This window comes from Plecotus auritus (genome assembly GCF_963455305.1).
Source record: "Plecotus auritus genome assembly, chromosome: 7".
Taxonomy (NCBI): domain Eukaryota; kingdom Metazoa; phylum Chordata; class Mammalia; order Chiroptera; family Vespertilionidae; genus Plecotus; species Plecotus auritus.
Window position 1 is genome coordinate 4,466,484 of NC_137774.1, and position 27,259 is coordinate 4,493,742.

A 27,259-nucleotide genomic window follows, 5' to 3' on the forward strand; every position below is an offset into this window, starting at 1 on the left:
GTTGTCCCAAGGTTTTGTCCTGCTCTCTGGCCCAGGCTGCCCGGAGGCTGGCGGGTTTGCAAACGGGCATTCTGCCATGAGCATCCGGCCAGTTGGAAGATGTGTCGTTGGGTAGAAGACACCCCTCTGGCTTACACTGCAGACCCCAAGTCTCTCCTTTCTGTCCCTCCATGTGCATAAGCCCCTCCCAGGGTGGTGAGGGCGAGAGAAGCTTTAGGCAGGAGGTCCCATCCATCTTACGTGGAGCCTCATCATGGAGTCACCTTAGTCTCGAACCCTTCCCTCTGCTCGACTTCTGTGCTTCCGTCAGCGACACCCCCGTCCTCGCTGGTCCCAGGTCTCTGCGTCATTTTTGGCTTCCTCTTTCCTCTCATCCTCTACCTGCGAATCCCGGAGGTTCTACCTCTGCAGGTGTTTCTCCTCCTCGTCATCATCCGGCCACTCCCCCAGGCTCCATCATCGTCACCTGGGCAATGTCATGGCCACCTCCTGCTGTCTCCCACTTTTTTTAAAAAATATATATTTTATTGATTTTTTTTACAGAGAAGAAGGGAGAGGGATAGAGAGTTAGAAACATCGATCAGCTGCCTCCTGCACATCCTCCACTGGGGATGTGCCCACAACCAAGGTACATGCCCTCGACCGGAATCGAACCTGGGACCCTTCAGTCCGCAGGCGGACGTTCTATCCACTGAGCCAAACCGGTCAGGGCCAGAAGGTGCGGCTGTAACACAAAAGCACAAGCAGGCGCCTTGCCTTGCTCCCCACACCCTCCTGCCCCTCCTCTCCATTATTCTGCTCTGTGGACTTAGGCTCGACCCATCTTGACCACATGTCCAAGATACACGCTGGTGCCGGGTCCTGCTTCCAGGCCTTGTCTCCCACCGGTGCCTCTGCCTGATGCACCCCTTTCAACTCGTCAAATGTAGGTAACAGAGGTGCAGACAGGTACGTGACTAGCTGTCACTCCACCCAAGCCACCATCTTCTCTCAGCATCTCCTCCCAACCAGCCTGGGGCTACCTCCCTGCAGGCCATCATCCATGACCAGCCCAGGGATTTTGTAAAAAAAATAAAATTAAAAAAAAATTATATATATATATGCAAATCTGACCACACCTCTCCTCTGCTTCTCCATGATCTTAGGAGAAAGGCAGAAATGCTTACCGGGACCTTCAAGGCCCTGCCTGCCTGGCCCCTGCGTGTTCTCCAGGTTGGTTCCAGCCCCTGGTGACGGCGCTTCAGCCACGTGGACGTCTCCCTGTCAGTCCATAGAGCAGCAGCAGCCGCTGCCTTCTCTCCTCTGCCTGGAACGCCCCTTCATCGTGCACCCCTATAATCACATATGTGCACACATGTGCCTGCACCTGCGCACACACCTGCACACGCACCTGGGGCGGGACTGTGGGCTGAAGTCCAAGTCTGCCCCTCGCTCCCGTGGGACTCGGGCCACGTGCTCCCTGCCCTGTGTGTCTCCCTGGGCACATCCGTGGCTCAGGGGTGGACGAGGCTGATGGCACTCCATTTTGAAGCTCAGGGGCCCAGTTAGTGTGACCTGCGAAGATTATTTTTCAAGGTCTAGCCACGGTGGACAGTCAATGTTGTTGTTTTTTCTTTTGGGCACAAGAGCAGCGGGTCTCTCCCCAATAAGATTCTTAGCACAGGCATTTTTATTTATTTTAATATATTTTATTGATTTTTTTATAGAGAGGAAGGGAGAGGGAGAGAGCGTTAGAAGCATCCATGAGAGAGAAACATTAATCAGCTGCCTCCTGCACACCTCCTACTGGGGATGTGCCCGCAACCAAGGTACATGCCCTTGACTGGAATCGAACCCGGGACCCTTTAGTCCACAGGCTGACGTTCTATACACTGAGCCAAACCGGTCAGGGCCACAGCCATTTTTAAAAGGGACCACCTGACACCCACAGAGTGAATGGTGGTCGGGGACTTCTCCTGGGACAAGGCTGGCTCTGAAGTGTCCTCTTGCCTGTGACATTTCTGGTGACCTGTGACATTTCTGATGATGGTTGCTGAATGCTCGGCTGTGCCACGGCTTCAGGGCGGCCCAGTGCCTGGCCCACAGGTGGTTGGGACGGAGCTGCCTGGCCTCCTGTCCGTCTGCTGCTCACTCACTCTGTCACCTGGCCAAGTCCCCCCACCCTCCTGGACCCTGCTCTTCCCCTGCAGAGGGAGGATGATCAAGTACAAACCTTCCGGGGACTTGTAAAGGGAATGACACGAGATCACGGGGGAAGCTCCCGGTGCAGGCTGTGTAATAAGCACTACTAGTACGTGTGCGCACTGTTATCATTAATTTAATTATAATTTAATTTCATTAAGACCACAGGAAGCTCGCAGAGCCCAATAACCGAGCTGATTCTGATCGGCTCCGACCCTCCTGGAGGTAGCACGCCCGGGCTGTCGCTCAGGGAGGCCTTGCAGAGTGGAACACCTTCTGTCCCGGGTTGTACGCGGCTGTGGACGGGGAGGGTCAGGGAGGCGGCCCCCAGCCACAGGTCCGTCCGAGGCCCCGCCTGGGCCGTGAGGAGCCCGTGGAGGCTTTGCCAGCTTGTGAAGGAAAGTGATGGCCGGGAAAGCCCTGGAGAAGCTGAAGGGGACACGCAGGGCCAGACTGTGTGAGGCCCGAAGTGGGGTTGGCCGTGGTGGCTGGGACAGGAGCTCCCATCTTAGGGGTGAGTGTGTCCCCTCCTCCCTCCAAGGGGTCACTGGGGACCGGGCTCAGTGAGTCAGCGTGGGCCAGCGATTTGTGGGGTGTGGGGACTGGGCTCAGGGCCCCTTTGCTCCCCCATCCTTCCCCTCAGTGACACTTTAAGGAAGGAGATCAGCCCCCCTCTTATAAAGCCAGGGCAGTGCCAAGAGGCAGGAGATGGAGGCGCCTGTGGGGGAGGGGGCTGCAGGCAGGCCTGACCTTTTAGTTTGGAGTCTCTTCGGGGCCTTCTTCTTTCTCCCCCTCTTCCTCACCCTGGCCCTCAACCTCTGCCTCCTCGCCCTCCTCCGGACTTTGTTTCTGCCAAAGAAAGAGCACAGAATCATGGGGGGCCTCCCCTGCCCCTGGGGGAGTTAACCCCGAGGCCAAAAGCAGCCCCCTGGCCGAGGCGAGGGTGCCAGCACCGTGGCCACGAGGGCCTGGTGGCCGCACAGAGCCAGCGGGTGGGGACGATGGGGACAGTGGGAGCAGTGGGGGCAGTGGGGGTGTCCCACAGGCTCAGGTACAAGCCCTGCTCTGCTGCTTGCTGCCTGGGTGACCCAGCTGGTCCTCCTGAGGGTCCTTGGTCCCCTCCCCATACTCCTCCATGGCTGTGGCTGGGGTTGGAAATAATGGCAGTGAGGACCCGGGAGGGCCTTCTAAGCTCCAGCCCCAGAAATGCTGGCCAAGTGCAGAGACTGAGAGAGAAGAGGAGGGGAGAGGGAAGGGGGGGGGCCGAGTTCTGTGAACCGTGACCCCTCGGGAGGCCCAGCTGCCGTGTCCGGTGCTCACGCTGCCGCTGCTGCCGTGGGGAGCGCGTCTGGGGCCTCCCCCCCAGGAGGGGGTGTGAGCCGCACCACACTGGGAGGTGGCCAATGTGGGCATCGCCTTCGGAGGGCTGGGAGCCCAGAGGTGGTGGTGGGGAGTCTGGGCTATGGGTCCGATCTCACCGCCGCCACACATGGAGGGAGCGCCCCGCCCCCCGGGACACACAGGTAGGGTGAGAACAAAGCCACTCGGACCCAAGGCCTTCCAGACAAAATGCGCCTGCGAACCATACCTCTCCCCAGACCCTATGAGAGGGAGGCGGCGGGGGAGAAGCCAGAGATGGAAGCCGTTTCCTCTCCGTGTGTTCACCTGCCTCCGTCACTCCGGCCACATATTAGCGCCCAGGAACCTGCCACACAGCTCCTCAAGCAGGGCTGGCTTCCTGGGCGGGCATCCTGGGCGGGCATACTGGGTGGGCACCCTGTGCGGGCACCGTGTGTGGGCACTGTGTGTGGGCACCGTGTGCGGGCACCCTGTGTGGGCACCGTGTGTGGGCACCCTGTGTGGGCACCCTGTGCGGGCACCCTGTGTGGGCACCGTGTGTGGGCACCGTGTGTGGGCACCGTGTGTGGGCATCCTGTGTGGGCACCCTGTGTGGGCACCATGTGTGAGCACCCTGTGTGGGCACCGTGTGTGGGCTCCCTGTGCGGGCACCGTGTGTGGGCTCCCTGTGTGGGCACCGTGTGAGGGCTCCCTGTGTGGGCACCGTGTGTGGGCACTGTGTGTGGGCTCCCTGTGTGGGCACCGTGTGAGGGCTCCCTGTGTGGGCACCGTGTGTGGGCACCGTGTGTGGGCTCCCTGTGTGGGCTCCCTGTGTGGGCACCGTGTGTGGGCTCCCTGTGTGGGCACCGTGTGTGGGCTCCCTGTGTGGGCTCCCTGTGTGGGCACCGTGTGTGGGCTCCCTGTGTGGGCACTGTGTGTGGGCTCCCTGTGTGGGCACCGTGTGTGGGCACCGTGTGTGGGCACCCTGTCTGGGAACCTTGTGTGGGCTCCCTGTGTGGGCACCGTGTGTGGGCACCCTGTGTGGGCTCCCTGTGTGGGCACTGTGTGTGGGCACCCTGTGTGGGCTCCCTGTGTGGGCTCCCTGTGTGGGCACCGTGTGCGGGCACCGTGTATGGGCACCCTGTGCGGGCACTGTGTGTGGGCACCGTGTGTGGGCTCCCTGTGTGGGCACTGTGTGCGGGCACCCTGTGTGGGCACCGTGTGTGGGCTCCCTGTGTGGGCACCCTGTGCGGGCACCCTGTGTGGGCACCCTGTGCGGGCACCCTGTGCGGACACACGAGGCTGTGCTGCCAAGGGCTCCACACTTGCTTTCATTTTCTGCTGTCATTGTCTTGAAATTCTCCAGACTTTTGGAGCAAGGGCTCCCCATTTTCACTTTGCACTGGGCCACGCCCCCAAACGATGCCGCTGGCCTCGCCCACAAGGGTGGACACGGACATGCGCTCCCCGGTTCTTGCCTTCCCTGCTGCCCGTTCGCACTTGCCCATCTTGGTATCTGATCTGTGGGTCTCTCAAGGCGACGACCCACACGGACAATGCCCTTCCCTCCCGTCCCTGCTGTGGAAGAGGGCCTTGGAGGGGACCAGACTCTCTTCGGAGTGCATCTCCTTACGTTCCGAGTGAAAGGGAAGGGACCGGGAAGGGAAGTGGCCAGCCCAGCTGTTACCGCTCGAGGGTGCGTGAGAGCCAGGCCACAGGTACACACGTTCAGCTCAGGTCACACCCCTGACACCAGAATGCCCTCCAGACCATGGACGTCACAGCCCCTTCATGGGCCCTTACCTGACACCTCCCTGAGCCCCCGACCCTCATTCAGTTGGTCACGTGGGTGCTCCAGGCGCCCCCGGGGGTGGGCAAGGAGGATTCCCACAAGCACGGAGCACGGCTCCTGCCCTCGGGAGGCCGCGTCCACTGGGGACTTGGATTCCTCTGGAGGAAGGCAGTCATGCCTCCCACTTGCCAGATGGACAAACTGAGGTCCACCTGGTAAGGTGACTTGCTTGAGGTCACCCAGGAGGTCAGCAAAGAGGCAGAACCCCCGTGCCGTGCCTCCCGCCCGCCCACGTGGGCCCCACCCGAGGCCCTTACGTCCGTGGGCTCCTTCTTCAAGGCTTCCGTCTCCTTCCTCTTCAGCTCCGAATAGATGACGTCGAAGAACTCCTCCTCGGCCTTGGCGACCAGCTCCTCCAGGTTGATGGCGCCCTCCTCCTCCCGCGGCTCCTCGTCCCTGCCCTCCGCCTTGCCCTTCTCCTTCAGCCGCATCTCCCGGTGCCTGGCCTCCAGGATCTTCTCCCGCCGGGTCTCCCGCTCAAATATCTGGGCCGAACAGGGGCAGAGAGGCCCGTGGGAAGGGGGTGGCAGCCGGGGTCCTCCTCGCTCTACTCACAACAGTTCCCAAAGAGACCTGCACGCGGGCTAACAGCAGGAACAGAGGGCGAGCCTGGCCGGCGGGGCTCAGTGGTTGAGCCTTGACCTAGGCACCAGGAGGTCTCGGTTCAATTCCTGGTCCAGGGCACATGCCCAGGTTGCGGGCTCGATCCCCAGTGTGGGGCGTGCAGGAGGCAGCTGATCCATGATTCTCTCTCATCATTGATGTTTCCATCTCTCTCTCTCTCCCTTCCTTTTTAAAATCAATAAAAAATAATAATAATAAAGAACAGAGGGCTAAATATTGGGGTCGGAAGGTGGGAGCTGGACGGTGAGGTCCTCAATTCTAAGGGGTCCTAAGGACAGAGATGACAGCGTGAAGAGCGCCCCCTGGGTTTGTACAATATGGCGGCCCTGGGCCCACGAAGGACCGGCTCAGAGGTGGGGCCACAGGCTCAGGCACAGCCAGGAGGCCCCAGGTCTCAGCACCAGAGGTTTGCAGCATCGTGTGCCTCCAGGGGCCCCTGCCAGGGGGAGGCGCAGTGACAGAGCTCAGCCCCCAGCGCCCCCAGCGCCCATTTCCAGCTCTCATTTCAGGACACCCCGCGGCCTCCCCAGAATGTCCCCCATTTCCCAGGAGGTGAGAGGGAGCGGCCATCCGTGTCCCTCGGACTGGTCTGCCCTGCAGGGCCCTGGTGGGAGGTGAGCTGGAGGGCACCGCGGCCCTGGCACCGGGCACTCACAGAAGAAGCCGTGTTCTTCTCATTCCTCTGGAGGTTGCACAGCCCCTGCGAGACCTCCAGCAGGGTGGTCGTCCCCAGCTCGGAGCCACAGGCGATGAAACCCCCGTTGTCCTGCACCCGGAGGCAGAAGAGGGCCTCGTCACACACCTGCGGGGAGGGCCAGGCAGGCCCGCGTGGGGGCGGAGAGAGGAGCCAGTGAGCCTCGGGCTGACTCCCTGGCTCCCAGGAGGCTGGCCAATCGGCCCCATTCACACACCCGTGGAGACTCCCCACCCCCAGGAGGAAGTGCACACTCTGAGACTGGCAGTCAGGGCCCTTTGTCACTCCCTCCCAAGCCTCATGTCCACCTTGTCTCCCCCACACACACTCCCCACCCCCTTCAGCCTCACATTCATCCATGCCACCGGGGCCTGAGGGCCTAGATCAGGGGTGGGGGCCGTCCGGCTGCAGGCTGAATAAGGCCCGCAAAATCATTTGGTCTGGCCCTGCCAAGGCATTAGGGGTGCCTTCATGAAATGTTTGACCCAATAGAGCAGGCTAACTTTTAAGTTGATGATTTTGGCCCGTGAACGAGGTTATCCATAGTCAAATGGCCCCTGGCAGAAAAAAGGGTTCCCCACCCCTGACCTGGATGCATGGGGAGCGGGTGTGCGTGACCTTCAGGCTGAGGGCGGGGTCACACTGCTTGAACACAAAGTCCCAGATGTCCAGCGTCCCGTCCATCTTGGTGGTGAAGAACACCGCCGGCCTCACCGGGCTCCAGGCGCCATCCGTGAGGTACGCCATGTGATACCTGAGGGCAGCCGGGGCCACCGTCAGGGGCCACTGTGGTTGACAGGGCTCCTGAGCCTCAGCTCTGCTCACCTGGCCCCTCCCGGGCTGCAGGGTCTCACTGTTGGCCAGGAAGTTCTTGCGTCTGACTTCCAGCCATGCCAACCTCGCCCACCCACAGCTCACAGGGCCTTCCCCCGGGCTGGCCCCTGGCCTTTCTCCAGAGCCAACTGCAGGGGGCAGGCGTGTGGTGCCGGCCCTGGCCCAGGGCCCCCGTCCCAGGACTCGCTGAAGGAGTTAGAGGGAAGATGTTCCCAGAGAACTCACACTGAATCAGGAGGGTGTTACACGCCTGCGCGCTTTGATCTAGAGTCAGTGGTTCTCAACCTTTCTAATGCCGCGACCCCTTAATACAGTTCCTCATGTTGTGGGGACCCCCAACCATAAAATTATTTTCGTTGCTACTTCATAACTGTAATTTTGCTACTGTTATGAATCGTAATGTAAATATCTGTGTTTTCTGATGGTCTTAGGCTAGCAGGGTCACCTACCAGGGGTCCTCAAACTTTTTAAACAGGGGGCCAGTTCACCGTCCCTCAGACCGTTGGAGGGCCGGACTATAGTTAAAAAAAAACAACTATGAACAAATTCCTATGCGCACTGCGGGCCTGGGATGAGTCGGCTGCTAAGCAGGACAGGCAGCGGCACCCGGCGGGCCGGATAAATGTCCTCGGCTGGCCGCATGTGGCCCGCGGGCCGTAGTTTGAGGACCCCTGCCTAAGACCATCGGAAAACAGGTCGTAATGTAAACATCTGTGTTTTCCGATGGTCTTAGGCTAGCAGGGTCGCAAAATTACAGTTATGAAGTAGCAACGAAAATAATTTTACGGTTGGGGGTCACCACAGCATGAGGAACTGTATTAAAGGGTCGCGGCATTAGGAAGGTTGAGAACCACTGCTCTAGACTCTCAAAGATTTCTGCAGTGGACAAGGAAACCGGACCCTTATCTGACGCCAGGCACAGAAACCAACTCGAAGTGGACTGAAGACTTAAATGTACAACCTGAAACCATAAAACGCCTAGAAGGAAACACAGGGGGAACGTTCCCTGGCATGGGTCTTGGCAGTGAGTTTTTGGATGTAACCCCAAAAGCACAAACATAAACAAGGGGGACCACATCACACTAAAAAGCCTCTGCCCAGCAAAGGACATAGCAAAATACAAAGATAACCCACGGCCCGGCCAGCGTGGCTCAGGGGCGGAGCATTGACCTATGAACCAGGAGGTCACGGTTCAATTGCCAGTCAGGGCACATGCTTGGGTTGTGAGCTCGATCCCCAGGAGGGGGTGTGCAGGAGGTCGCCGATCAATGATTCTCTCTCATCATTGATGTTCCTATCTCTCTCTCTCCCTCTCTCTTCCTCTCTGAAATCAATAAACATATATTTTTTAAAAAGACAACCTATGAAATGGGAGAAAACATTTGCAAATCATATATCTAATAAGTGGTTAATATCTAAAATATATAAGGAACTCATACAACCCAAGAGCAAAAAAAATAAAATAAAATAACCCCATCACCCAGTTACAAAACGGGCAAAGGACCCGCACAGACACTTCTCCAAAGGAAAGCTCCACGAATGGCCAGCAGGCGCGTGAAAAGGTGCTCAACGCCACACATCAGCAGGGAAACGCAAATCAGAACCACGAGGCGACAGTGCCTCCCGGGGCGAAACGGGTATTTTAGGAAAGCCAAGTGTTGGCGAGGACGCGGGGAAAAGGGCGCCCTCTGTCGCTGTGGGTGGGGATGTCAGCTGGTGCAGCCGCTGCAGAAAACAGCATGTGCCCCTTAGCATGTTGCCAGAAAGCTCCAGAATGTGTTCACAGATAAAGGAAATGATTGAATGAATAACGTAAAACATGGGTCTAGGAGAGCCTCCCCCCCCACCACCTCCAGCTACTGCCTGCAAAACTGGCCTACCCTGGCCACCCGAGTTCACAGCCTCTTTATTCACAGCAGCTCAGGGGCGAAAGCAGCCCGTGTCCATCGGCATAGAGGTGGATAAACAAAGTGTGGTGGCCATACTTCGCCTCCCTGTAGCTCGGCTCCCTCACACCTGCAACTGGGGGACCGGAGAACAAGGCTACCTGCTCCTGGGGTGGTCTTGAGGCTCAGCAAAGTGAACCCATGGCCGTTACTATTACTCATCTGGGTGCTTTGAAGTGTACGGTATTCCTCCTTCAAGCCACTTCCTAGCATAAGCTCGGGTGCTTGTGGAGGGGTGTTTGTGGGCACACCAAGGCTCAGGCCGCTCCTGGGCTGGGCTGGGCTCCCTCCGTCCCCTCCACCCTCCTGCATCCCTCTCCCATCCCTAATTCCCCCCGCCTCCCCTTACTTGGTCCACATGATGGACGACTCGCGGCTCTCCTCCGACCAGATGCGGGCGGTCCAGTCGCCCACGGTGAGGAAGTTCTTGGGGTAGAAGGGGTTCCTCTGGAGGGCATAGACGGGGCCGTGGTGGCCAGGGAAGGTGCACACGATCTTCTCGGCCGGCGTCTTGGCCTTGCGGTTGCAGGAGATGACGATGCCTTGCTCGGTGCCCACCATGAACTTGGTCGGCTGCGGAGGAGGTGACACAGGAGTGGATGGCTCCGTGAAACATCAGCTCGGGGTTCAGCTGGCATGGCCAGCCGCCTTCTGGGGTTTAAGCCTCTGCTCAGGCTGTGTCCCAGCTGCCCCTAAGGGGCTGCCCCCACTCTTCCCATCTTCATCGGACCCCACCCTTCTTGGGAACCTGCTCGAGGGCCCCGTGCTTGAGGGTGGCCCCGACTCTCCTAGCTCTGGAGTCTCTCATCACCAGCCCTCTTCATGCAGCACCTTTGTGTCTGCAAGGCATTCTGTCATAAAGATCCCGAACGTCTGTGTACCAAGTAACGGATTCAATGAACAATATAAAACCTGAGTCTCGCTGCTCCCTGCAAAATTGGCTACACTGTCCACCCAGCTTCTTGGCAGCATCATTCACAGCAGCTCAGAGGCGAAAGCCACCCAGTGTCCATCGACGGAAAACGCATAAACAAAATGTGGTCCATCCGCACAATGGAATATTATTCAGCCTTAAAGAGGAAGGAAGTTCTGACACAGGCAACCATGTGGATGAACCTGGAGGACATGACGCTAAGTGAAATAAGCTGTCGCAAAAGGACACCATAAGAGTCCACTTAAAGGAGATGCCTGGGAGTCAAATTCATAGAGACAGGAAGTAGAAGGGCTGGGGCAGGGGCGGTGGGGAGTTGTTTAATAGGTACAGTATAGAGCAGGGGTCCTCAAACTTTTTAAACAGGGGGCCAGTTCACTGTCCCTCAGACCGTGGGAGGGCCAGACTATAGTTTAAAAAAAAAACTATGAACAAATTCCTATGCGCACTGCGGGCCCGGGACGAGTCGGCTGCTGAGCAGGACAGGCAGCGGCACCCGGCGGGCCGGATAAATGTCCTCGGCGGGCCGCATGTGGCCCGCGGGCCGTAGTTTGAGGACCCCTGGTAGAGTTTCAGTTTTGCAAGATGAAGAAGTTCTGGAGACCCATTGCACAACATCGCGAATGTACGTAACACTACGGGATTGTACACTTAAAAATGGTTAACATGGTAAATTTTATGTTAGTTTTTTTATAAAGATTGTTTTTTATTGATTTCAGAGAGGAAGGGAGAGGGAGAGAGGATAGAAACATCAGTGATGAGAGTCATTGATCGGCTGCTTCCTGCACACCCCCTTCTGGGGATTGAGCCCGCAACCCGGGCATGTGCCCTCACTGGGAATTGAACCTTGACCTCCTGGTTCAGAGGTTGATGCTCAGCCCCTGAGCCACACCAGTTGGGCCACCTTTGATATTTTTTTTACTGTTCCTTCCCAGTTGAATCCCATAATTACGCCGGTGCTGTGGTTTTCCTAGGAGCCTTCTCTGACCTCACTTCCTTCTCCAACACCTCCTCCTTCCCTACAGGAAGTGAAGTGACCCTCCCAGGGTCCCACGCGAGGCCGAGGCAGAGCCTGGCCTCCGACATAGAGTGGGCGCTTCTGGGCTCTGGTCCTGTCTGAAGCTTGCCTTCGTGTCAGCCCGCCACCAGCCGGTGACTTCTTGGGAATGAGCAGGGCTTCCTTCCTCAAGAAGCTCTGCTGCCCCCTGCTGGAACGCTGTGGTAAAGACCACCAGGTCTGGGATGATGCTCCCTGGGGCTGTGCAGGGCACAAGGTCAGCAGCAGCCCCGCCTCCACAAGCATCTGATACACCAGCCACGCCCCGCTCTTGGCTCCAGCTGCCCCGGAGATAGGAACGGGGGAAGGGAGAGGAAGGGACACTCACCAAGGTAGACTCGAACTCCAGGGAGATGGCCCCCAAGGCATTTTCCAACTGCTCCTTCCTGGTGATGTCCATGATCACCACCTCGGTGGGCTCGCTCAGCTTCCGTATGTCCCACCACATGACCTGGTGGGAGGCGGGGCAGCGTGAGACCCGAGGCCCTGCAAGTCTCCTGGCCTACGTCCCCCTCACCTCCTCCAGCTCCCTGGCGTCAGTCACTCTGGTCAAAAGGGGGTGAGACAGCGACCCCCAGGGACAAACATGCTTTGAGAGTGACTGCTGGCCATCAGAGTCGTGGGCAGGTGTCATGAAATGCAGATGCTGGGGCTGCACCCCATACCCACTGCATCGAAATCGCCAACTGTGGGCCCCAGCATCCCTATGCTGACAGGCACCCCGCCCTATGGCACATTATAGCAATGTTATACATGCACATACACTCTGACCCAGAAAGCCCACTGCCAGGGACGCATGCCGTCGATGTACCTGCCCATGTGTGCAACCGTGTGTGTGCAAATACACTCTTTGCTACATTGTTTGGGTAACAATAACATATTAAATCCTCTGCAATAAATGATGCCATACCCGAAGCTCTCCTTAACAGGCACGGGGCAATGCTTATGAACTCCGAAGCCATCTCCAGGCTACACGGAGTGACACATCCAGTGCCGATGCCCGTGGAGGGTGCGCAAACAGAGGCGAAGAAGGCAGACGCCTCTGTGCTCAGACACTACCCCAGGCGGGAGAGCGTGGTGTGGGCGGCTGCCCCTTTGTACCTGCTGCATTCTGTTCTGTGTGCATGCGCTACGTGTTTTTCAATTTAATAGTAAGATGCAAAGAAAACGTTCCCTGGTGATGCCAAGGGGGACCAGGAAACCGTTACTGCTCCCCACCCCCTTCCCCTGCAGCGCCTGGCCTGTGGGTGCCTGCCCATCTATGGGTGCCTGCCCGTCTGTGGGTACCTGCCCATCTCTGGGTACCTGCCCGTCTGTGGGTACCTGTTCGCCTGTGGGTACCTGCCCGTCTGTGGGTGCCTGCCCGCCTGTGGGTACCTGTCCGCCTGTGGGTACCTGCCCGTCTGTGGGTGCCTGTCCGCCTGTGGGTACCTGCCCGTCTGTGGGTGCCTGCCCGTCTGTGGGTGCCTGCCCGTCTGTGGGTGCCTGCCCGTCTGTGGGTACCTGCCCGCCTGTGGGTACCTGACATCTGTGGGTACCTGCCCGTCTGTGGGTACCTGTCCATCTGTGGATGCTGAGAAACACTCGGTGCCCGTCTTCGACTGTAGCCAGATGGTGCCATATACGGGGTCTCGGTGGCTGAACTCAATGGTGGACAGCTCCGCCACCAGGCTGCCCTTCCGGGTGTCCCAACAGGCTGGCGGGAGGAAAACGAGGGGCCGGTGAACAGGGCAAGGCTTCCTTTCCTGGGGGGGAGCAGGGGGCAGGGGTGCTGCTCCTCTTGGTTTGGCCGGGACGCGGTTTCTTAGAACCAGGGCTGGGCTCACACCAGCCTGAGTTTCCTGCCAGCCCCTGAAGCGCCCACACAATCTCCGTGGAGTGACTCCCAGGCTGCACGCTTCATTCATTCATCCTGCCGAGCCCCTGCCACGTGCTGAGCACCCCTCGCCCCGCCCCCCCACCCCTGGGCCCTGGGGAGGCCGCTGAGAAAAGGACAGACACTGTCCCTGAGAGGCAGGAAGGGGACCTGCAAATACAGCCGGGGATGTGATTTCTCTGGTGGGGGGCCCACGGGGGTAGTCAAGGAGGGCTTCCTGGAGGAGGGGAGAGGGCACTGAGACTGAGGATGAGCCTGGGATGGAGTGAGCCCGGCAGGGAGAGAGGAGGCCTGCACCCCGGGGACAAGCTCCCGGGGTAGGAGATGCAGGTGAGCCGCTCCTGCTGCATAAACTCCTTCCCCTTTATCCTCCGGCCGTTGCTGCCTCTGATGGAAACAGAACTCACAGGGGGAGCTTCGCCCTCCCCTCCCACCGCTTAGGGCTTCACCTCTTCTGCTTTACCGAGAAGGACCCGAAGCTTATCTCCTTTTTGTCCTGATCGATTTTGTTTCCATTTTCCCACGATGAGCAGCGAGGAACCCCCCCTTTCCCCCCCCTCTCCCCCCCCACCCCGACTCGGAGCCATTTCTAGGAAAGCTGACTGTAAAACAAACAACCCAAGTCCTTGACTCTTAAGTGCTGACTGATGGAGTCCACGTCTAAAGCATTTGCCTTGCACCGGCCAAGCTTGCCCTGCTGGGGGGGAAAAGCCCTCACGGCAGGGGGCGGGGTGTCCCTGCGGTGGGGTGGCGGCAGTCCCTACAGGCAGCAGAGCCCAGGGCCTGGGCTGGGGGAGCGCACCCAGGGGGGTGCTGAATGATGTGTGAGGCAGGGCTCCTGAATAACATGGCACAGCGGCTCTGCTTCAGTCGGCTGGCCTGGCCCCCAGGCGACGGGGCAGGGAGACCCGTGGGAGCCACGTCTGCTCCCTAACCCGGCGGCTTCCCCGGGAAGGGGGCGGCAGGTCTGAGAGGGAGGCCCGGGGACTCAGAGCGCCAAGCCGCAGCCTGGCCACAGCGCCTTTCTGAGAACTTCCCCAGCCAGTCTGGCTCCTGCTCCTGGAGGAAGAAGGGAGGGTAAGAGCCTGTGAAGGTAGGAGGGCGGGGAACCCTTTCCATGCTCGGGGAGTCCGGCCTGGGGTGCAGACGGGCTGCCCCAGGGCCTGAGGAGGAGGGCGGGCAGGGACCTTCCGAGCCCATGCGGGCAGGGTTTGTCCGATCTCATTAGTAATGAAGAGAGTCGGTTTCACCCAGCTGATGTGGTTCAGGGGTTGAGCATTGACCTATGAACCAGGAGGCTGAGGTTCAATTCCTGGTCAGGGCACAAGCCCGGGTTTCGGGCCTGATCCCCAGGCGGGGGCGTGCAGGAGGCAGCCGCTCCATGATTCTCTCTCCTCAATGTTTCTATCTCCCTCTCCCTTCCTCTCTCTGAAATCAATAAAAACATTTTTTTTTTAAAAGAATCATTTTCTGGATGTGTGATCAGCAAGGACCTCTGAAGATGGACCTCCCTCCATAAAAGCTGAGAAAACTAGCAAAACTGTCACACTCCGCATTTTCAGAGCTCCGAAAACGAGGCGAAGGCTTGCAGCCACCAGAGAGTGTTGCTTCAAACACAGATCGCTCCTGTAGGAACAGGGGTCTTGTCGCATCCATCGGAAGTCGCCCTGCTGACGACCCACGCTCCCAATCCCGTGGCAGCCCTGACAGACACACACCCCCTTTCCCGGTGAAACTGGTCGCCTGGCCACCCCAGAGGCCGAAGAGTGGGGCTGGAGCTGCGTGGATCTCTGTACCAAGAACTGTCTGCTGGCTCCCGAGACCCCCCTGGCAAGGCTGCTCATATGGGACTTGACTCAGAGCTTGTCCGGGGCAAAAGGTCTTTTCATCCAGGCGACCACTGGTTAAGCGCTGGGATCCCTCTTACCGATCTGCCCGTTGTAGCAGCCTCCCAGCAGCACATGCGAGTCTTTGGGGTTGTACTCCAAGGTGACGAGAGGGGAGGATGGCTTCAGGACAGTCTCGGGCCTATTGGGGCTTTCTAAAAAGCAGGGGGGGGGGCGGAGATATATATATATATATATATATATATATATATATATATATATATATATATATATATACTAGAGGCCTGATGCATGAAATTCATGTAAGAATGGGCCTTCCTTCCCCGGCTGCTGGCACCGGCTTCCCTCTGGGACCTGGGACCCAGGCTTCCCTCGCAGCCCCGGCTTTATCCGGAAGGACATCCGGTCTAATTAGCACATTACACTTTTATTTTATATATATATATATGTGTGTGTGTGTGTGTTGGTATGTAGACACTGAGTGGCCAGATTATTATGTGTTCAGAGATCCGTTGAGAGGACCCCTGATTAAGATCTGCAGTAATTGGATGCACTGTTGCCCTTCTGTTGCCTTGCACCAGTCTTGCCACTCTCCGTTCTGCCCTAACGTTGACTAGTCGCTGACGGCCACAATTCACACGTTCCGACCCAGATTTCCGGCTGACAGTCCCGTCTTTAAACACTTTAACAACAGCTGCTCTTGAACGTTTAACGAATTCAGCTGTTCTGCTGATACTCGCTCCATGGCTCCGAGCGCCAACCATCATCCCACGTTCAAAGGCTGTTAAATGGCGTTGTTTACCCATATCTTCAGACAAAAACCACTTCCACTGTTGTGGTAAACAGCCTGCTTCCCTGTTTATAATGGTCTGGCCCTCCAGCAACTTCGGCGCGAAATTATAGCTAATTTGCCTACAAACATCGGGTGGTCGTAATAATCTGGCCACTCAGTGTAAATCCCTCCAGGCCTGGAAAGGAAAGGACAGAGCCAAACAGTTCAACCCCATCTACAGGAGGGGGAGCCCCAGCCTTTCTCCAGGCTGCACCCTCTTGGGTTGGGGGGTGCGGGGGGCGGGGAGGGAGACAGAATATCTGGCCTTTGGCACTCTCCTAACGGCTTTGTTTTGGGGAATTAGAATTGTGTGTCTGTGATTGTAATGAGTCCATTTCCCAGTTTGGGAATGGAACGAAGGTTTACCCTAAGGTTTTTACGGAAGCCAAGGCACCCCCGGCTTCTGCAGTTTCCTGGTCGGTATTCTGGGGATGATGGGATACCCTGCTCCAGCGGGTAGCATGCTCATGTCCGTGCTCGGCACCTGCCCCTTCTAACCACGGCCTACGCCTATTTTCAGTGACAGCAATGAGGGGCGTCTGAGAGCCTGACGCCCACCTGCCAGGCTCTGGTCTTGGAGTGCTCCCCGGGGGACACCCTGCCTCCACTGGCCAGGCATTCAGGACAAGCACGCAGAGACCTGGGCAGAGGGGAGCCCCCCCCCCCCCCCCCCCGCCGCCTGGGCCCTTCTCAGGCTGCTGGGATTCTATCTGACCCGCTCTCCAGGGGCCCACAATTGGGACTTTGTGGGGTCCGGTCTTGAATGCCCTGATTACAGATCTGGAAATAAAGCGAGTCTCCTGCTCCCCGGGTTTGACTGCGAGGCTGCGCCTGAACCCCAGTCAGGGGTGCAGTGAGAGACTCCCTCCTGGTCCCAGTCCCTCCCTGTGAGAGCTCCCTGCCGCTGCCGAGTCCTCCCCCTCATCCTTCCCCGCCCCTCACCCAGGTCCCAGATGTACGAGTCGTGGCTCATGCCCTCAGGTGCCCGTTGAAAATTCAAGCAAGAATACGCCACCGCCAGCTTCCTGTTGCCATCCGGGTGCCAGGACAGGTGTGTGGCCGACCGCTTGATCTCCTGGGGGTCCCTTTAGGGGGGCAGCAAAGGGCAGAAAGCTGGAGTGCCGGGCTCCCCAAATGTCTTATTTACTAAAGATTTTCTTTAAAATATTCAAACATGTTGGAGCATAAACATCCACTCCGAGAAATTTATTTAAAACCAAATGTATAAGACTCCCTTAATCGAAACACCAGTCCCAACAGCCATAAATAAAAGCTGACAAATTAAAAAAAAGGAAACAGCCCTGGCCGGTTTGGCTCAGTGGATAGAGCGTCCCGGCCTGTGGACTGAAGGGTCCCGGGTTCGATTCCAGCCAAGGGCACATGCTGGGGTTGTGGGCTCGATCCCCAGTAGGGGGCGTGCAGGAGGCAGCCGATCCATGATTCTCTCTCATCATTGAGTTTCTATCTCTCTCTCCCTCTCCCTTCCTCTATGAAATCAATAAAGAAATATATATTTTAAAAAAATAATAAATAAAACAATGGAAACAAAGTATTAAATTCCAGTCTGCCTTTTGCACTTGCTGAAGGTTTGGAGCCTGAGGCTTGATAGCCCATTAGTATTAAAATAAAGGGAAGCATGGAGAATTCAGCAATCATGCTCTCTGGTATTTGCCCAAATGAGTCCAAAACGTACGTCCCCACAAAACCTGCACATGGATGTTTCCAGCAGCTTTATTGAGAGAGAGATAGAAACATCAATGATGAGAGGGAATCATAGATTGGCTGCCTCCTGCACGCCCCACACTAGGGATGGAGCCTGCAACCCGGGCATGTGCCCTGACCGGGAATTGAACCGTGACCTTCTGGCTCATAGGTCGACGCTCAACCACTGAGCTATTCTTAGAACTTGGAACCAACCAAAATGTCCTTTAGTAGGTGGATGGATAAATTGTGATCCATTCATACATTGGAATATTATTCAGTATTAAAAAGAAATGATGCCGATCTGCTAAGGCTGCATACTGTATGCCTGAGGCCATGGCATTCTGGGAAAGGTATAAACCATGGAAACTGGAAAAGAAATTAGTTGTCGCCAAACGTTTGGGGGCGAAAGGGATAAACAGGTGAGACACGGGTGGTTTTTAGGGCAGTGCAGCTATTGTGTATGATCATTGTGTCAAAACTCATGGAATGCACAGCTCAGAGTGAGTTTTAAACTACGGACTTGGGGTGTGCTATAGGCTGAAGGTATGTGTGGCCCCATCCCCCCTCCCCAAATTCATCTGCTGAGACCTAATCTCCAATGTTGATGGTATTAAGGTGGGGGCCTTGAGGGGTGATTAGGTCAGGAGGGTGGGGCTCTTGTGATGTGATTAGTGCCCTTTTAAATGGGGCTCCAGGGAGCAGCCTCACCCCAGATCAAGGAGGTAGGTCCTCACCCGACACAGAACCCAACCTTCTCAGAATGCCCGGCCTCCAGAACGGTGACAAATAGACTTCTGTAGTTCCTAAGCTACCTAGTTTTTTATGGTATTTTTTTAATGGTCTTTTGCTACCGCAGCCTGGGACAGATTCAGACAGGGTGATAATGATGTATCAAAGTTGGCTCATCACTGTGACAAACGTACCTGCCACTCTGGGGCTGATGATGACAGTGGGGGAGGCTGTGTGGGTGGGTGGGGGAGGGGTGTGTATAGAAACTCTGTTCTTTCTCATCATTTTTGCTGTGGAGTTAAAATTGCTCTAAAAATAAAAAAAATAAAAAGTTTTTCATTTAAAGAGCAAGGTGGGGGGGAGGGAGCATGAGAAAGAGTTAAGTATTAAAGACAAGGCGAGACTGTTTCCTTGAAGAGTACAGGAGGAATGAACAAACTAGCTGTCTCAGTGTGTGCTTCACCCCTCGTCCCTCCTCCCTGGAGGAGTCAGGAGACCAGGGTTCCAGCCTTGGCTGGGTCCCCCACCCACCGTGTGCTCCGAGCACTTCCCCTCCCTGGGGTCCGCTTCCTCCACTAGGGGTTGGATGGGATGATTTGTAATGCGTCATTCTGCCGAGGTCAGACCCCTCCGGGGGTTCTTGCAAAATGAATCTCCCAGGGTTGGCCTTTGCGGCCAGACACTATCGAAACCCCAGGTATTCTCTGCATATGCAAGCACATACACACATGTACACACATACATGTACCCATGCACATAGGCACAGACACCCAGGAGTGTTTCAAACGAAGCAGTGCTCTCTGCACGCTGCTCTGCACGTGTTGAACCTTGGAAACAGGCCCGATTGTCACATTAGGAACATCTGCCCACAGAGGTGACCGAGGTTGGCCAGCACCTGCCTAACTATAGAAATACCTGAAGCCCAGCCGGCCTGGTTCAGTGGTTGAGTGTCAACCTATGAACCAGGAGGTCACTGGTTCGATTCCCCGTCAGGGTACACACCCAGACTGTGGGCTCGATCCCCAGTAGGGGGCGTGCAGGAGGCAGGTGATCAATGATTCTCTCTCATCATTGATGTTTCTCTCTCTCTCTCTCTCTCCCTCTCCCTTCCTCCCTGAAATCATTTTTTAAAAAATACCTGAAAACATTGATGGTCTTAGCAGAAGGGGCCTCTTCTGTCACTTCCACCGCGTCCTCGTCATCGAAATACTCCTGGTAGATGTCGATGGCGTTGTTCTGCTTGATGCAGTGCTCCATGATCTGAGGGGGACACACCGGAGTTCTCAGCGGGAAAGGGGGGTCCCTGCTGTCTGGCCAGGGCTGAGATGAGGTCTGGGAGGGCTGAGACACAGCTAGTGGTCCTTTCCCACCCTTCAGCCCGTGCATTCTCAGTGAGGCAGCATTGCCCCCAACAGGGCGAAAACTGGTTCTTAGTGGTAAATCATACTGCTTTTTCTATACAAAGCACAGACAGACGTTCACTACATAAACAGGTGTACGGCATACCTACGGCACTGACATTTCATGGGGGGAGGCAATTAGGAAAAGACTATCTAAAAAGACTCCTTGGGGACAAAAGTGAAAAGAAAAAGAAAAAAAATGGTGACAAAACACTGCTCCCGGCAAACAGAAGTATCCATGACTCCACAGATAGCACCCATCTCCAGTTCCTGCACCCCGAAAGCCCTCCCCCTTATTCCAAATGTCCATCATGGAAAAGCCCAGGCTCAAGTGCCACCTCTTCCAGGGAGCCCTCCGTGATCCCCTTCAGCAGGAAATGGACTCTCTCTCCTCATGGGGCAAAATGGCAAGTCATCCATCCTCCAACACCATTTATTTCTATGTGGTGTGGTGCTATCTCTGTAGCTGTCTTTGCCCTCTGTTGGATCATAAACTCTTTGGACCAGGATGCACGTGAATTTCATTTTTGCGATCTCTACTGTGCTTGGCAGAGACCAGAAGCGTGGTCCAAATGTGCTGAATGAAAGAATGTTCCCTAGCGGGGGGAAGCTGGCGGGTGGGGTTCTTTGGGGTTCTCTTTGCCCACAGGGGCCACTTTTCAGACTCCTGCCAGAGCCTGTTCGGCCCTTGCACCTCCCGGCCTTCCCCTCTGGTCTGCTGTGGTGGGTGTGCCTGCTCCCCGATGGAAGGCTCCTTACGGCAGCTGCTGTCCTTCCCCTGAGTAGCCACGGGAGCCGAGCACAGGGCCAGGCACATCTAGGCCAGTGGTCGGCAAACTCATTCGTCCACAGAGCCAAATATCAACAGGACAACGATTGACATTTCTTTGGAGAGCCACATGTTTTAAACGTAAACTTCTTCTAACGCCACTTCTTCCAAATAGACTCGCCCAGGCCGTGGTATTTTGGGGAAGAGCCACACTCAAGGGGCCAAAGAGCCGCCTGTGGCTCGCGAGCCGCAGTTGGCCGACCACCGATCTAGGCTCGACATGCAGTGGGGGAACCTGAGCCATGGCCGTGGCTCTGAGCGCTGGGGCGGGAGGAAGCCTTACCAAGCCCAGCTGCATGATGGCGTTGATGTAGTTCTCGTCTTTCTCCACCTTCTTCCGGAAGCGGATGGTCTGCTCCAGCTCCAGGGGGTTCACATCCTTGGGCCAACCCCCCTCCACGTGGTTGACACCCCGGGTCTCCATCTCGAATCGCTCTGTGTTGGCCTGAAGAGAGAGCCCCAGGTGAGAACCGCCGGCCCTGATGTGAGCATTCAGCCGCTTGCCCAGAGCCCTGAGCGCTCAGGATGGACTGAGGGGGTGTCTGGCCAAAGCCACACCATTTTCAGGTACCAGGAAGGCGGTCGCTGGTCCTCAGGGGGTCACAGGCAGCCATGGAAGTGGCCCTGTGTGGAGCCAGCTGATGCCAGAGGCCAAGGGAAAGCCCCTTCGGAGCTGCACCCATCTGCTCCGTAAGAGACCAAAGGAGGTGAGCCCGCCGCTCCGCCCTCCATGGGCAAGGTCACAGGGACCAGCGAGGCGTGTGGGTTGGCTTCGCCCGTTCCCTGTGGCAGGGAGGAGGGGACGGAGGTAGTTTCACCCTTTAAACTTAGCACTTTGTCACCTTTCCATTTCCCCCGTTTTTAAAATCGTGGCCAACGACACACGACATCAATTTTACCCCTTTAAACAGTGAACGTGCACCAGTCAGTGGCGTCAGGGCATGCAGAGATTGTGCGCCGCCACCACATCGAGTTCCAGGACTTTGGCATCGACCCCAGGGGAGACCCCGTTCTCATTAAGCAGTCACTTGCTTCTCCTTCGCATTTTTTTAAAAATATGTTTTCATTGATTATAGAGAGAGAGGCAGGGAGAGGGAGAGAGAGAAACATTGATCGGCTGCCTTCTGCACACCCCCTCCTGGGGACCGAGCCCACACCCCAGGCACGTGCTGAGATCGGGAATCGAACCTGGGACCTCCTGGTTCATGGGTCGATGCTCAAACACTGAGCCGTGTTGGCCGAGCTCCTTTGCATTTTTAAAAATCTATTTTATTGATTTTTTACAGAGAGGAAGGGAGAGGGAGAGAGAGTCAGAAACATCGATGAGAGAGAGACATCGATCAGCTGCCTCCTGCACACCCCTTACTGGGGATGTGCCTGCAACCACATCCCCTTGACCGGAATCGAACCTGGGACCCTTCAGTCCGCAGGCCGACGTTCTATCCACGGAGCCAAACCGGTGAGGGCTCCTTTGCATTTTTAAAGCGCTCCCTCAAGTTAGAAGTCTTCCAGGCACAGCTGCTGACAGCAGCCCCTAACGTGGTGCGAGGGCCGCCATCTCTGTGACATGGACACAGTGGCCCCGTGACAGCCCCCGGCCCTGGGAACAGGAGCAACACTCTTCGTGTGACGGTGAGTGGTCAGAACCACCACCGCGTGTTCTGATGAATCCAATGTGATGTCCGCCAGTTGGTCTGGGACGTGATAACTGGGTTCTCTCCGTCCGTCTGATCTCCTCGCAGCAGTTCCCGACGCGATCGGGAGCTGACCACCTGGCTCAGACAGGCGGGGCGCCGGCTGGCGTATGAACAGCACCATGACCCAGTTCTCTGATCTCGGAGCCCCTCTCCCCAGAACTTTCTAGGGCAATCCTGACTTTTCTTTTCCTATCTTTTCTTTTTTTAAAATATATTTGTATTGATTTCAGAGAGGAAGGGAAAGGGAGAGAAAGATAGAAACATCAATGATGAGAGAGAATCATTGATTGGCTGCCTCCTGCATGCCCCCCACTGGGGATGGAGCCCACAACCCAGGCATGTGCCCTTGACCAGAATCGAACCCAGGACCCTGCAGTCCGCAGGCTGACGTTCTATATCCACTGAGCCAAACCAGGGGGTGCAACCCTGATTTTTCACCGCTGGGCCGTTGCCTGTGGATATAATACTCTGCCCCCTCAGAATACCTTGTCCCCTGTCCCAAATGCCTAAAAGGATTCTAGAAAGAATTTGAGAGGTGAGGGCAGAGCCACTGGGAGAGAGAATGTCTTGATTGACATTCCCTTGGCCCTGGGGCTGCTCCAGGCAGGGTCTCCCCTCCCCCTCCCCGGCCCTGAGCATCACGGTGGGCTCTGTGCCATCCTGCCCTCACACTCGGGCATCTGCACTGGGCCACTCTAACTGGCTTCCAGGCGGATGGAGTCACCTAGACCACACACCCACCTCGTGCTCCGACATGCTGGTGGAGCACTGGATGCCCGTGTCCACGGGGTTCCGCTCCATGAACTGCTCCGCCAGCTCGGGGTTGGGCGGGATGTCGATGTGCAGCTCTGCCTGGCGGTCCGAGAAGTTGCATTGCTTCCCGAACTCGCTGCGCTTCTTGACGTACACGTACACGATCTCCATGGTGCCGGCAGCTGCAGGGGCAGAGGGGGGGGGGGGGGTGTTTGGTGAGGGACCCCGCCTGGCTGCTTCCTGTCCCCCTGGGCCTCACTGGGCCCGGCTCCAGGCTCCCAACCTGGTGGAGGGCAGGGGTCCTAGGGATTTGTCCAGAGGCTGAGTCTGCATTTTAAAACATCACGTACGTTATCTTGCTCAGTCCTTGCCGTGGCCCTCCGAAGTGGACCGAACCACCTCCATTTCACTTTGGAGGAATCCGATGCTCATGGGTGCCTCAAGGGCCCTGTCCGATCACACAGCTAGAATGTGGTAAGGCTGGTACAGTTTTCACAGAGCCAATATGTCTCCTGCGAGGCAGGAGGCGGCGCTGATGGTGATTGGGCTGGGTTCCTTGCCTGTCACTGGACCAACCACACAGCACACTGATTTGAGAGTCTAGGCCTCAACCGCCCAATTGCCCAAAGGCTCACCCATTCCAGAGTTCTAGGTTCTGGGACTCTACCTGCCACCACTCTCTGGGGACCCCACTGGAAACTCCTCCCTCCACGGCACTCCCCCCAGGACGGGGCTGGGAGTCCACCTGAGGAGGCCAGAAGGCTGGACCCCAGCAGGCAGAATAGTTAGGCCTTGGAGAACCTCTCTGATTTGTTCCTTGAAAGGCACAGTGTGGCCCTGACTGGTTTGGCTCAGTGGATGGAGCATCGGCCTGCGGACTGAAGGGTCCCAGGTTCGATTCCAGTCGGGGTCGTGTGCCTTGGTTGCGGGCACATCCCCAGTGGCGGGTGTGCAGGAGGCAGCTGATCGATGTTTCTCTCTCATCGATGTTTCTAACTCTCTATCCCTCTCCCTTCCTCTCTGTAATAAACCAATAAAATATATTGAAAAAAAAAAAAAAAAAAAGAAAGGCACAGTGTGGGACTGGAAAGAAGGATTGGGCTGAGTTGGGACTTCATGTTCTGGCCTTGACACTCACCCGTGGCTTGACCTTGGTCATTCTGAGACCAGACACTTGGGAGAGTGGCCAACACAAGCGCTCCAATGCAGTGCGAGGAAGTGTTTTCTCACTGGCGCTAATGGAAGTCTTAGAAATGCAGTAGGGAGGCCCACAAATTGCTCCTCACTCACCCCTTAAAGAGACCTGGACCCCTCTGATCCCTGTCACAGCAATGGTCTGTGGGGTGTGAATGCTCCTCAGTGGCCTAAATGGCTGGTCACCTGATGGGGCCTGTCAGCTGTGGAGCTGAGCAGAGCTGCCACCTGCTGGCCACTCCAAACGCTCAGAAAGTGTGTCTCTGATGGCACATTCCCAAGGCTCCGGATGTGGGTCTGTGAGGCTGCTGGGCCTGCGTGGAGGCCTAGGAAGCAAGCTGTTGGAGGGGTGGCGTGGGGAAGGGTAACTTTACAAGAGCCTCGCCATGGTAGGACTCACCTCCGAAGGCCTTTCAACTCCCAAGAGTTTAGGGCAGGGGTGGGCAAACTTTTTAACTCGAGGGCCACAATGGGTTCTTAAACTGGACCGGAGGGCCGGAACAAAAGCATGGATGGAGTGTTTGTGTGAACTAATATAAATTCAAAGTAAAGGAGCGGAGGGGAGAGCAAGAGAACCCTCTGCTCTTTCGGCTCCGCAGGCCGGATAGAACAGCCGAACAGGCCGGATCCGGCCCGCGGGCCATAGTTTGCCCATGGCTGGTTTAGGGTCTTACCTGTGAGCAGTTGTTGCTAATCTTTGAATGATAAGGGGACCTGGTAGGAAAAATGCTTGGAGGACATGGCCCCTGATTTAAGTAAAAACAAATATTTAAACTTAAGGAACAGATGAAAAAATGCAACAGAAATGCAACAGTAGTAATTCACTTTCCCAAGCAACTTTGTACCATAGTTTGTGCCCACAAATGCTTTCTGGGGCACCCACAATGAGTCTATTTTTTTTTTTAATTTAATTATATAGATTTTTCTAGGAATTTGCAGGTTGTATGAGTGCCAACTGTATGCTTTATACTTGTTTTGATTATAGTTTCATTATTTCACTTATTCAGTAAACATTATTGAAACTCTGACTAATCAAGACAGTGTTGTACTAGCATAAGGACAGATATATATAACTAGAGGTCCAGTGCATGAATTCATGCATGGGTGGGATCCTTCCGCCTGGCTGGCCATCGGGGCTGAGCAGGGCCAGCCGGCAGGGGGAGTGGGAGGGGAGGGACCATGGGAAGCTGGCCAGCTGTGGGCAGTTGGCTGTGGGAGTGCACTGACCACCAGGAGGCAGCTTCTGCGTTGATTGTCTGCCCCCTGGTGGTCAGTGTGCATCATAGTGACCAGTGAACCGGTCGTAATGGTCACTTAGGCTTATATATATATATATATATATATATATATATATATATATATATATATATATATATATTGATAGATAGATAGATAGATAGATAGAATGAAATTGAGAATTCAGAAATGAAAACCTTTCTATTTATGGTCAATTGATTTTTGGTAAAATTACCAACGCACCTCATAAGCTATCAGAACATGAGAATGGAGCTTGGATAACTGGGCCTTGACCTGCAAAGAATGATTACAGACCCCGACCTCACACCACACTCAACAATGAACTCAAAAGGGGTCACAGGCATAAATGAGAGAGCAAAAACTGCATCACTACAGTGGGCGAACACAGAGAGAAATCATCCTGACCCTGATTAAGATAAGCTTTTTTGGATAAGATTTCTTAACTATGGCATCAAAAGCACGGTCCATAAAAGAAAAAAAAACAATAACTTGGACTTCATTAGGAATGAAAACTTTCACACTTTGAATGACAACACGAAGACACAGACTTGAAGAAAGTCCTTGCAAATCACATACCTGATAAACGGCTTGGATCCCGAATCTATAAAGACCGACTGGGTCCCAGGCGCTGCGAACCCCCACCACAGCCCCCAAAACAGTTATCACAATTCTCATTCTACAGGTGAAGAAACTGATGCCGGGAGAAATTAAGTACCTGGTCAAAGGTCACAGCACTTAAGTCCAGACAGACAGAGCCGGACCAGGACCCGGCTCTAAAGCAGCGAATAGCTGAAATGTGCATTTATAGCCGCTGCCACCCAGCAGGTGCTCAGTCACTGTACATCCCCTCTCTTCCATTCTCATCAGCAAGCTTTCTCTTCGCCTGCCCGTTCCTGCCACCCCAGCCCAGGCTGTATTTCCCCTCCATTCAGCTGTAAACCCTTTGGTCTCTCCCCGCCACCCCCCCCCCCACCACCCCAGCAGGCAGATGGTATCAGGGCCAGCTGACCGGGAGTCGAGGGTACAGGAGGCAAGGTGTTTAGAACTTGCAGGGCCCTGTGACTCGGAGGTATTGAGGGCAGCGAGGACCAACGGAGTGGGCACCCTAAGAGCGCTATTCCTGGCATCCACCACTCGGCAGAGCTACCCCAGAGGGACGCCCCCACCAGGAGTTCCTTTGCCCTATCGGAGATTATCATCTTGGGTGGGGGCGGGCCTCCCGCCTTCACTCTCCACTCTCCTCCACAGCCGCGGACGTCCTCCCCCGCCCGCCCTTACCCTGGGTCCGCTCCTCCTGCCGCGGGGAAGCTGGGGAAGCGCCCTAGTCGCGGTGCCCGCTCCAGCGCCTCTCAAACGGCTCCCAGCCGCGGAGTTTACTCGTTGCCTGGCAACCCTGGCCGGGGGCTGAGGACGCGGGACCGCGCGGACGCGAAAGGGAGCGTGTGACCTTCCCGTTCTGACCGGTGGGAGGCGCAGCGGATCCCTGCTCCCTATTCTGGAGGTCTGTAGGGTTAGGAGGGAAGTAACCAACAAGTTAGCCAAACACCTTGCCAAGGCGCTGATCCAAGTCTACCAATAGGCACTGGGCGGGATCCGGAGAAAACGCCATTGTCCTGCGCCCTGGTTGGGGAGGCCCGGCTCTGCTATTTATTTGCTTGTGATCTGGCAGGTTGTTTGACCACCC

The 27,259-nt window shown here is 56.2% G+C and overlaps 1 protein-coding gene across 1 annotated transcript; it reads right to left on the reverse strand.

Moving 5' to 3' along the window:
• Positions 1-2,934: 2,934 nt before the first annotated feature.
• On the reverse strand, positions 2,935-26,878 carry DNAI2 (dynein axonemal intermediate chain 2; the record flags this gene model as incomplete). Its single annotated transcript, XM_080680879.1, has 13 exons — positions 26,854-26,878; positions 23,113-23,306; positions 20,958-21,119; positions 19,584-19,705; positions 16,955-17,097; positions 15,261-15,374; positions 13,014-13,153; positions 11,786-11,908; positions 9,819-10,042; positions 7,308-7,443; positions 6,651-6,797; positions 5,629-5,856; positions 2,935-3,030 (listed from the first exon to the last, which is right to left on the reverse strand). The coding sequence occupies exons 2-13, from the start codon at positions 23,293-23,295 to the stop codon at positions 2,935-2,937; spliced, it is 1,818 nt and encodes a 605-aa protein (XP_080537005.1). The 5' UTR covers positions 23,296-23,306; positions 26,854-26,878.
• Between the last annotated feature and the right edge of the window lie 381 nt (positions 26,879-27,259).